Source organism: Citrus sinensis, chromosome 9, assembly GCF_022201045.2.
Source record: "Citrus sinensis cultivar Valencia sweet orange chromosome 9, DVS_A1.0, whole genome shotgun sequence".
Taxonomy (NCBI): Eukaryota; Viridiplantae; Streptophyta; class Magnoliopsida; order Sapindales; family Rutaceae; genus Citrus; species Citrus sinensis.
This window is the reverse complement of record NC_068564.1, coordinates 3,091,609-3,103,757: the sequence shown is the minus strand read 5'-3', so window position 1 is coordinate 3,103,757 and position 12,149 is coordinate 3,091,609. Positions and strand designations below refer to the sequence as shown.

The window sequence follows — 12,149 nt, the reverse complement described above, 5'->3', positions numbered from 1 at the left end:
TCCACTCGCCCCCTCACTCGTCGCGCGCGGCCGGTTAAGGAACGGGCACTCACTCTCACTCACTTACTCACTCAGTAACTCGCTTCTTTTTTTTTTCCACTTTCAGAACATGAGAACAACACCACCAACACAAAAACATTAACAATGATCCCTCTCTCTCTCTCTCTCTCTCTCTCTCTTCAGAAATCAACGTTAATTTGTTTTTAGAGCCGCGTTTTTCAGACTGACCACAATCATGACACCTCGCTAATCAATAATCATGCGCTATGTAAATATTTTTCTCTTGTCAAAATCACACATCTAAATTGCAATATGGTCTTGTATTTAACTGATAAAATTTGAACGAAAGGTCTTATTCGTAGCAGTTCCACAATCTCGACTTTTGCTGTTACTTCTTTCCTTAGCTTTTGTTGTCGTTTTTAGGCTTTTTGGCTTTGCTGCTGTAATATGAATTCGCTAAGCATTGATTTTTTTTTTTTCAACTTTCCCTTTTCAAGATACGGTGGCATTCCCATTCCAAGTCCAAATCAGAGAAATCACAAAGCCTTGCCCCCAGACCCCAGGCCCCAGCCCCCACCCCTTTGTAAATGTAACAAAGACACGGACAAACCGTAATCAGAACCAAGCTATTAGCTAGTTCGAGACTAATTGTGCTTGTTATTCTTGTTGTGCCTCTTGCTTGAAGATTTTTTTTTCTTTTTTTAATTTCTATTCACAAAAACAAAGTTTTTTTTTTGGACCCTTTTGAGATGGGTGACAACAAAGGAGATACAACCAAGAAGCAACAATCACAACAACAACCTCAACAGCTGCAGCAGCAGCAACAGCAACCTCAGCAGCAACAACTTTCATCCTCCCCGAAAAATCCACTTGAGGAGTCAACTGAAAAAGGCCAGCACCATCACCAACAGCCGCCGGCAGTTGTGGTCACCGGAGCTCCGTACATCTCTGCTCCTTTGTATGTTCCTATTGGTCCAACTTCTTCCTCTCCATTTGAGCAACAATTTGAGCCAGTAAATCCCAAAAGGCAACGATATAATAGCAGCCAATGGAAGCTTTTACCATCACCATCTCAACAGCAACAACAAAAGCAACAAGCCCAAATGGCTATACTCACCACAGAATCAAGCCCATCACCAACCACACTCCCAATAACCAACCCACAAAGCCAAGCTCATACCACCACGGCTTCCTCTTCAGACACAGCATCATCTCCTCCTCACTCACCTATTCCTTCTCTCTCAGCAGCTTCTGGTCAAGAGACAAACAGGCCAGAATTACTGGGTGAGCAATTTCACCCCCAGTTCAGAAAAGGCAAGTATGTAAGCCCAGTTTGGAAACCAAACGAGATGCTGTGGCTAGCTAGGGCTTGGAGGATTCAGTACCAAGGTGGTGGTGGATCCAACGGCTCTGGATCTTCCTCAAGAGTTGATCATCATCAGCCAGAGAGTACTGGTCAGGGAGAAGTTGCTGCTGCTGCCCAATCAACGAGAGCAAAAACTAGGGCTGATAAAGACAGAGAAGTTGCAGAGTTCTTGCAAAGACATGGAGTGAATAGAGATGCTAAAACATCTGGGACCAAGTGGGATAACATGTTGGGTGAATTTAGAAAGGTTTACGAATGGGAGAGAGGCGGTGAAAGAGAACAAGTTGGTAAGAGTTACTTCAGACTCTCTCCATATGAGAGGAAATTACACAGGCTGCCAGCTTCATTTGATGAAGAAGTATTTGAAGAATTGTCTCAGTTCATGGGGTCTCGCATGAGATCAACATCTCAAAGCAGAGCAGCTTCTTCTGTTTTTGTTTCAAGTGATCATGACAATAGATCAACCAGAGCTCTTCCTCCTCCCCCTCCTTTCAAAGAAGATGAGCTCTCTCTCTCTGGTACATATATATTATCAAAATATATAATTAAAATTTAAAAAAAATCTTTTTTTTTTTAGTTTTCTTCCTTTTCCTTTTTCTACATATAATAACATTAGCCTTTCACGTTCTTGTAGCGAGGGCAAAGCAACTGGTGATGACAAGTGGGGGGGAAGCTTTTTTCCATGGTGGAAGAGGGAGCTTGTTAGGGTTCGAGTCTTCACTAGATGTGGGTTCCAAGGAACTCAGAAGAATAGGCAGAATAAGAATGACATGGGAGGAGTCAGTGAGCTTGTGGGCAGAAGAAGGTGAGCATCAAAGAGGAAGAATAAAGCTTCAAGGGTCAAGCTTTTTGAATGCGGACGAGCTCACTTTCTTTGATGACGCTATGGTTGCTTGCAACATGGAAGCTTTCGAAGAAGGAACTCTTAGAGGTTTCTCTGTTGATAGATTCGTTCCTGGACAGCAAGTCAAAGTCTTTGGCAGAAGAAAGTCTTCCTCAGGCTCAGCTTCTGCTTCTTCTGCTGGTACAAAAATTTATATGTTGTTGTTAGTTACTATTATTATTCCTCTTTTAAAAACAGTCTAGGAATTCACACGTCTTATTACTCTCACCTTTTCAGGTTTCTTTGAAAGAGTTCAGTTCCCATTCACTGAACCCTCCATAAGATGTAAGCTGTCTCTTAGAACTTTCTTGATATATACATCATTTGATCTAATATTGTTTAGTGGGGGGGCCTCCATAAGATGTAACCCTCCATTCAATGTTATTGTCATTGTTTGTTTTCTTGTTGTGTGTGCAGTTACTCCATGGGAGTATCAGGATCCAAGTGACTACTACGTGGGATGTCTTCGTGTCCCGCCGACAACACTACCTAGCTTGTTCGAGCTTTCATGGCATTTACAAGAGCCACCACCCGAGGAATTTCGTTTCCCAATTAGAAAAGATGTTTATAGAGACTTACCGCAAGGGAAAGAAATTTTCTTTACTACTTCAACTGAATTGTTAGATTGTAGGGCCATTACATACGATATTTTAAGCCCCATTGTTCGTGGTAATAACCCTAGTCTTAGTTTTTCAACCGCCGCTAGTAGAGATTCCTTCATTGGCCTTTGGGATGATTGCATCAATAGGGTTGTTTCCAAATTCTGTTCTTCTGAAATGGTCATTGTACGGAAACCTTCTTCTTCATCAATATCATCACCAGAGCCATTGCAGGACCAATGGCCAAACGTGACGGGGTTTGTTAGAAATCTTTGTTTGTGGAGAGGAGAAGAGACCGATCAATTGAAAGAAGGCCAACTTGATCCTTCATCTTCAATTGTGGAGAAGCTACTATGGACTTACATGGACCTTCCGTATTTGTTTGGCTACTATGCGGTCGGCTACATAGTAACATTCTGTGCATTGAGTCGATCACAAGACCGTGTTGTGAGAACAGATTTGTATTCACTAGACTTGTCTTCACCAGTTGAGAGGCTCAAAGCCCTAATCCCATGTTACAGAATAGCAGGCCTGTTGCCTTTGTTAGCCGATCGTTGCTTCAACAGCAGCAGCAGCATTATTAGCAACGGCGGCGGTGGTTACAAGCAGTACCCTTTCAGTGATTTCGAAAGAATCGATTTGGGCAGCGGTAACATCATCGAAATGACACCAAACACAGTCACTAGATTTTTCTCGAGCAAGAGAAAATGGGCAGCGGTGAAACAGATATACGATTTCTTAGACCACAGAATCCCGCACGCAGAGGCCATATACGAGTCATCAGAGAAAGATTTGGCATTGGTGTTCAAGCCAAGAGGGTGCAAACTGAAGCCCACGAGTTGTGAGCAACTCGTGGAGGCACTCAAATACGTGACCAAAGCACTAGTAGCGTTACACGATCTATCTTTCATGCACAAGGACCTGAGTTGGGATAAAGTGATGAGAAGAAGCGATAGGGAAAACGAGTGGTTCGTAAGTGGGTTCGATGAGGCAGCGAGCGCGCCGCAGATATACCCACAGTTGGTGGCGGCGGTGGCGGGAGGAGTGGAGGCGCGTGGGAGGCACGCACCGGAGATGGGGAGGCCCGGGTTGCATGGAGTGAAAGTTGACGTATGGGGAGTGGGGCAGTTGGTGAAAACATGCGGGCTGAGCAATGTGCCCAAAATGCTTAGAGAGTTGCAAAACAGATGCCTTGATCAGAACCCAGAGCTGAGGCCAACCGCCGCCGACTGTTACCACCACCTGCTTCAGTTGCAGTCGTCTCTGTCAGTAGCCGCAGCCTCCTCTAGTACTGCTCCCTATTAGATCAGTGGTGGTGACTGTCACTAGATTTGATAGATATTAGATTAAAGAAAATTACTGTTAATTAGTGTTAAAAATAAAATAAAATAAAATATTTATTTTTACTATTACTTATATCTAATATCTACATTATGCATGCCGTAGTGGAAGTGTTTTATAGATTAGGCCATTAGGGCTTTTAGTTAATGTGCAGTTTTGATACCTTAATAATGAATGCAGTGTTGGGACTTTTAAAGGCTCTGGAGGTGAATCAAATGGCGGCTACTGTTAAAGGGCGGCTTCTTGTTCTGGTTCTTGGATTGGAAGCTATCAAATCGAATGTGATGGGTAAAAGGACAATTGAGTGATTTTATTTAAAAACTGATGCTGTTAAGTATTTTTTCGGATGGGAAATCTATAGAAAGGTGAAGTGCCTGGTAGCTGTGATGTGGCCGTATTTCTGTGGATGAGTTTAGTTGATGGTCCGTTGGTACGGTGCATTTTGCTCCACGTTTATTACTGTTACTTCTTCTTCTTCTTCTTTTTTTTTTTAACTGTTAACCAAGTGCTCTTTTTTTAATATTTAATTAAAATATTACGTCCTTATTGACTATTTCTCAAGGTGAGGGGCGACAACTTTTTAATTATGAGAAGCGTAACAATCATATATTAATTAAGCTTAAAACATGTTTAAAGGAATTCAAGTGGGTTTTTTAGCACCTCATTGAATAAAATTTATTTTCAATAACCTACACATTTTTTATATGTTTGTTTTATTCTTGTGGTCAAAGGGGCCAACCGGCCAAGTTCTAAGAGGGCTCTATATATTTATTTATAATAATACTATATTTATTTGGGATACTTAATTTATATATATTTTTTATGTGGCAAATGTTGTGTGAAGATTTAATTAGTTTAAGTGATAAATAATTATTAAATCTTATCAGTTTTAACTTAAATAATGAATTTATATTGGTGACATGTACATTTGGGATACAAATTAAATATTTCAACTAAATAAGTACAGTACAAATTAAATATTTCAATTAAATAAGTACAGTATCGCTCTCTCTCTCTCTATATATATATATATATATATATATATATATATATATTATAAATGAATAAATAAATAAATAAATAACCTCATGCAGGCCGCCTCTCAACGCTAAAGGTATCTGTTGGCCTCTCAATGTTGAAGGTATTTGTTTGATCTTGATAATTTTTTTTTAATACAAAATGTGGAATACTTATAAATCTTTCTTTAGATATTTTTATATTAAGAATCTAGATGCATTTTATGTTCCATGAAGTTACAAATTTTTGTATTAATTTATTTTAAATAAATTGATGCGATGTAAATCCATTGATTGGATGAAAATATAAAATAATAAAAATAAATTATACAAACAAAAAAATATTTAATGCAGCCAATTGAATTATGTCAAATCAATTTTTATAAAATAAGTTTATACAATGAATATGAATTTGTTGCTCTATATCATTGCAGATACTATAAATACGTCTTAGTAGACCCTAATTTGTGAACTACCGGTAATTTATGACAAATGAAAGCACAAATAATGCAAAACCATTTGTAATTGCAACACTCACTATATCCTTTGAAAAAAAAAAAAAAAACACACTAACTGGTAAATTCCAAGCTAATGTGGCCCGCAAACTTTATAATATAAAACGAGTTTTGGTAGTGGAATATCTGTAAGTCAGCAGGGTCTTCTTTTGGGGCCATTGTGTCTCCATCATGGAGTCAGTGCCCCAAAAATCCCAACCACCTTCAACCCAGTGATATGTATTGCTTTCATATTTTTGTACATACAAATCTTTACATGAAGATTGCGATTTTTTCGCAACTCGAATCAGCCACCAATTTCTCGTCACGTTCAACAAACATTCTCATCCTCAAACTGGTCTCGCCTCAGAGCGTACAGCTTCTTTCAATCACAGAAACTTGTTCCTAATTCAAAGAAAAGAGGAACAGAAACGGCCCTCACTTGGATAAGAATTAGGGCTCATCTTGTAATACAATGCTGTCTGGTACAACGTCTCCCACTCTCGGTTAAAAATTTTTATTTTCTTATTTTTGTTAAGTTCCATCAAGTTTTCGTGGTTGATCATCAGTTCATCACCTCGCAAGTTTTGTGATACTACACATAACATATCACAAGTTGGAGATCAGGAACGAAAATTTACAAGAATCAGTAATTAAAAACTTAAGTTTTTCAATTGAGAATTGACAGAAAAGAGTATTTCAGGCTTCTTCGAAGAATTAATTGTTGAAGACTCCATTGCCAAAAGTCATCTCTTATTGCAGTTCTTTCGATTTATTGATGTTGTACAGTACTTGCACTGATCTATAGCTAGGGGGGGGACTTTTCCAATCAGCTTTTTGCAAAAGCATCCGTAGACTTTTGCAAAATGAAATAAAAGAAAAAAGCACTTATGATCTTAACTTAATGAGTAAAATGGCTTTAATTAAACTGTCCTGGGCTAGCTACCTGTCGCCATAAAACCAACTAGCTTTTAATATGGCCGATGAGCTTAAGTAGTAAATTTCTTTTTGGTCGTTGTAGCCTTACTTCTTCTATTTTCAATTATTCCTGCTAGTTGTGTCTCAATAAATCATCCGCAGAAGCAATAAAAGGCATACCGAAGTGGAAAATATGTAAACATTCTCTGTTACCATTTACGAAAGGGCACTTTAAAAGGAATTTTTTTTTTTCAAGTTATTGAAGTAAGTCAATGGATAACCCTTTATTCTTTGTATGCATTAGAGAGCACCATATCACAAAATAAATTTTACCAATTTAATTAGACAGCACATAAGGATCAGATAACATATAAATTCTGAAGATGTTTAAAAATTAAGAATTTAATTAGATTTTCTTAATTTACGGTTAGAGGAGAGTGAGTGAGTGATGTGCTACGGACGGAAATCAGTATGCATTGAGACGATTGTATATTAGAAAAATTAAATCAATTTATTTAATAAAAATAGTGCCTGAAGCCGTACATTGAGTGCATATGATATCATGACAAATAAGCAACCTTCAAGATGAACCATCCAAAATATAAAGTATGATCGATGTTCATATTTCAAAATTTATCCATCATACTCTACTAGTATCTAAATGTAAATAACGAAGCGAAAATGATAAAAGAACAAAGTTACGGAATGATAATTGATTATTGACGAATAAGAGTTATATATATATATATATAAAATTCAAATGTTTGAAATAAAAAGACTAAAAAATGGGCATTCAATTCTGAGTTCTAGAAATAAAATTAAAAACTTAGAAAGAAGCCTAAAAATTAGGTAAAATTTTCAAACTACAATTTGATGCCCCAAGAAATGAGATTTTCTAAAAATTTGCTGATCATTTACATTGCAGTAGTAAATACCTACATTCATCTTTTAATAAACTTTGAAATGATGCATTATACGCCCAAGATGAATACCTGTAACTCAACTTACACTCTCAAAAAAAAAAAAAAAAATACAAAAGTCGTGTTCTACATCATAACTATCAAAACTTCAATGATAACATAACTTTAATGAGATAAAATATGTGTAATCTATTAATCACTGATAATTATAGTCTTTTTATACTAAATGTGGTAGCTAGTGCTCAATGAATACTATATCAATTGCCTTTCACCACAATAGAAAACGGAGCTTTTACTATAATCTTACATAAGGGATATACTAGCATGGGGTTTTATGCGTTTCAAAAACAAAAAAAAACAAAAAAAAAACATGGGGTTTTATGAGGAAAGTTGATGAAAATGTGAGTGAAAGTCTTTCTAGCCATACTACTACAATATTTCAGGCCTCAAGTTTCGGCCTGATAGGCAATCTCTATGGCCCTGAAATTTTTGAAATCAATATTCAAATGGGCTATCAAGTATTGGGCTTTGAAGCTTGACAATGGATTTCTATCTGTCGGCCACACTACTCAACAGGGCCACCTAGAGCTGCAACTAAAAATGAGGTGGCCCATTTCAATGGACTCCGTCCAAATTAACTAAGGCTGCGTTCGTTTGACAGGAGAGTGGGAGGGAGAGGAGGGAAATTTGAAGTCCCCTCAGATTTCCACCGTTCGGTTTGCAATTATGAAGGGGAAATCAAATTCTGTCGAATTTGCAATTGCTGTAAATTGTGGAATTCAATTTCCTCTATGATGGGTGGGGAAATCGAATTCTAACTCAGCCGGAGAATAATTTTCCATATTTGTCCCTTAAAAAACCATTTAATTGCTGTGAACATATTAAAGCGCATGTGGCTTTTTTTTTTGCCATTACCAGTACAAGAAAGATACAATAAAAAAGATAGAAACCTCAAATTTTCACTTAATTAATTAATCATTTTTCTGAAAAAATAAAGATAAAAGCAATTGAGGAAGAAAAATCAGAATTTCGTTATTTTAATGTTCAAAACTGAATGAAGATTATCTTCTATGTGATGTATATTTATTTATACTTTTCTTTGCAAACTATAAACGCAGAAAATTAACAAAGATCAAATCAGTTCGTAATAAATTTTCTTTCAATTCTACTTGTTTCAGTTTTCTTTTTTTTAGATTAAATTAATTTATAATTTAATAATTTTCTAGAAAAAATTCAAATCTCTAAATAATATAATTGAATAATAATTTAAACTTTTTCTTTATTATGATTTTGTAAATTTTTTTTATTTTTTTAATTTTACTTAATTAACAAATATTAAAATCAACAAATATTAAAATCTTAACAAAAGGGTTAAAATTGTCCAAGTAAAAAATAATCTATATCTTTCCATGTAGAATTCCTTGCCAAACCAAATAATGAAAATTGAAATTCCCTTACCAACAAAGTGTTGGCTCCACTGGCAATGGAGTCCCCTTAAGTGGCTTGACTGGGTTTGCTCCCCAATTCGAGTCACAGGGAAGTCGCCTTTGTTAGGAGAACATGTGCCTCTCGGTTCGAGCGGGGACTTCTAGTCTGGGTTGTGGTACGGGCTTAAAGGTGCCTCTCACAGTTGGGGCCCTCCCCAAGATACCTCGTGGTCAAAACCAAAAAAAAAAAATTGAAATTCCCTCTCCCCTCTTTTCCACTCCTGCTCTCCAATCATTTCTTCAAATCAAACACCACCTAAAAGTTTCGGCCTTAAATTGGCGTTCATTAATACTACTTCTGAAATTTCTTATACATATAGCTAATTGTAACCTTTGTTTAAAAGGTCTGACTATATTAGAACCATTCTAAAATAGAGTACACCTTTATAATCACACAATTAAAATTATAACATATATTTTTTTATTATTTATCAATTTATATGTGTGGCTATAATTTATGCTCTACCTTGAAACAGTTCCAAAGTAGCCATTGCCTTCTGAAAATTATTGAAAAAGACGGACATTATTTGATGAAACCCACAAGATCCTACTTTTTACGGGAACTTTCAGAGGGGGAGAAAAAAGCAATTGACAAAATTTTTAGGGAAATTGAACAATAAGAGCAAGCAATTGTGAAAACCAATCATCTTGTTATCGGGCGGTGACACAAGATAAAAGTAAAGTCGCCTAAACGAATCTATTGTGGGACATGATTGGATGATCCTTTGATAGACAATGGTCAAAGTTGGTGTTCTCCATTAATACTGTGCTCAAAGAAGTCGTGATTAGATTTTGTCTGCAAAATATCTGGCAACACCACACACACATTTAACTTTGAATAATATTTTATCACAATTATTCGTATGCCATATAAATATAAATTAATCGTTAATTATCATGCATCAAAATGATCAATAAACCTTCAGTACTACCACATGTGATGATCTGTATAAGGGCCAATTGTTTGCCACGTAACACTACTCTTTAACTCCTTTTAAGTTTTATATATTTTGTTCAAAGGTGGATCTAATGCTGATGTTTATATATATATAAACAAAGATACAATTTATTTGACATTTTAACCCTCACCGAGTCACCCACACTAGTGCATTATGAATATATGAGTATTTTAAAGCCTACCAAGTATTTACTTATGCTTGGCGTCAAGAAACGAAAAATAAGAGAGAATTGATCACCGCCCATCAAGTTTCAGTTTCATTACATTCACAGAGCAAACCCTAATATGTCAGATAAGTTTGCCCTCCCACATTCCATTGATCCCTATCTATACCTTCAGATCACCCCTAACGATGATGACACCCTCACTCGCAACCACAGCAATCTCCCAAGTAGCCTACAAATGGTAGCCGCTACACTTGATCCTGATGATCACCAAACAATAGCTGTCTCCAAAGATGTTACCATCAATAAATCAAACGACCTTTCTGTCCGCATATTCCTGCCCCGTCAAGCACTTGATTCTTCCTCTTCCACCAATAAAATTAAGCTACCTGTCATCGTTTACTTTCACGGTGGAGGGTTCATTCTCTTCAGCGTTGGCACAAGCATGACTCACGATTTCTGCTCAAACATAGCATCCGAATTCCCTGCTGTAGTTGTATCAGTTGACTACAGGCTAGCCCCCGAGCATCGTCTCCCGGCGGCTCATGATGATGCCATGGAAGCCTTGCACTGGATCATAACCACCCATGATGAGTGGATAACGAACTATGCTGACTTAACTTCATGTTTCTTAATGGGCACTAGTGCTGGCGGTAACATAGTTTATTATGCAGGGCTACGTGCAGCTGCAGAAGCTGATAATATGTTACCATTGAAGATCAAAGGGCTGATATTGCATTCACCTTTCTTTGGTGGGCTCAATAGGACTGAGTCAGAGTTGAGGCTGGAGAATAACATGCATCTCCCTTTATGTGTTAATGATTTGATGTGGGAGTTAGCTTTACCAATTGGGGCTGACCGTGGTCATGAGTATTGTGATCCAACGGTGGGAGGTGGGTCAAAGCTCTTAGAGCAAATCGAGTTGCTAAGATGGAAGGTAATGGTGACTGGGTGTGATGGGGATCCGTTGATTGACCGTCAGATTGAGCTTGCTAAGATTATGAAGCAAAAAGGTGTTCAAGTGGTGAGTCATTTTGTTGAAGGAGGTTTCCATTCTTGTGAAATTATAGACACTTCGAAGACTACGCAATTTATTGTTTGCATAAAGGATTTCATTTTGTCCTCAACAGTGCCTGCATGCCTAGTGAGTCAGTGAGTGAAGTGACGATGTGTCTTTTATTGGAGACGTGGTGATTTCTTATGCTTATTTTGGGTGAGTTTATGATAATTACGAATAATGAAAGCAAGAATCTTAAAATATTGCAATTATGTGTTTTTCGTATAATCCTCCATTGCATTACATGAGACCAATACTTAATGAATATCAAAATCTTTTTAGGCCAAAAAATTAATTTATAATAGCCCAACCGTAGTGACTTATATTGGGAAGCATCTACATGATTATATTTCTCAGTCCAAATTCGTTATTGGAAGCTAAGTAAAATATAGGAGAAATAACTGCTCAACAATTAGTATAAATTAACAAAAGTTAGTTAGTTTGAGTGGTTCGGCACTCTCACTCTTTAAGAGAGGTCAGGAGTTCAAGCTATGTTCTTGTATGGAGTCACTATTTTGGCCAGTACTTTACTCTTTACGGGCCGATCCGGTGCGAGCAGGGATTAGTTTAGGTTGTTGTACGAGCTTAAAGGTACCTCCCACAATTGGGGTCCATTCAGGACCACCTCGTGGTTTAGACGAAAAGAAAAAAAAAATAATTAGTATAAATTGTACACACCATCGCTGCAAGAGAAAAAAAAAATCAATAAGGACAAAATATTTCATTACAAGACAATTTTTTTTAATAGATTTTGTGCTAATTTTTTTACAAACATCATAATTCAATTTAAATGGCATATTGAAAATAATCAAGCAATCATGGAAAAATGAATTGTAGTGATGGCCTTCATTTTAATTATTCATTATATCATACGTTTATCTAGACTTTGCTTGCATCATTATTTTTATAATGTTATGTACTTATTACTAATCAACCAAACGTTCAT

General features: G+C 36.8%; 2 protein-coding genes across 2 annotated transcripts; both read left to right on the top strand.

The window, feature by feature from the left end:
* The first annotated feature begins 405 nt into the window (after nt 1-405).
* LOC102606710 (hypothetical protein) lies at nt 406-4,260 on the top strand. The gene is made up of 4 exons (XM_006490218.4): nt 406-1,884; nt 2,001-2,390; nt 2,487-2,534; nt 2,667-4,260. Exons 1-4 carry the CDS (start codon nt 750-752, stop codon nt 4,151-4,153), a joined length of 3,060 nt encoding a protein of 1,019 aa, XP_006490281.2. The 5' UTR covers nt 406-749; the 3' UTR covers nt 4,154-4,260.
* A 5,861-nt stretch (nt 4,261-10,121) lies between these two features.
* Nucleotides 10,122-11,412, top strand: LOC102630103 (probable carboxylesterase 120). The gene has a single exon (XM_025102509.2). The coding sequence runs from the start codon at nt 10,268-10,270 to the stop codon at nt 11,300-11,302; it is 1,035 nt and encodes a 344-aa protein (XP_024958277.2). The 5' UTR covers nt 10,122-10,267; the 3' UTR covers nt 11,303-11,412.
* Nucleotides 11,413-12,149: the final 737 nt, after the last annotated feature.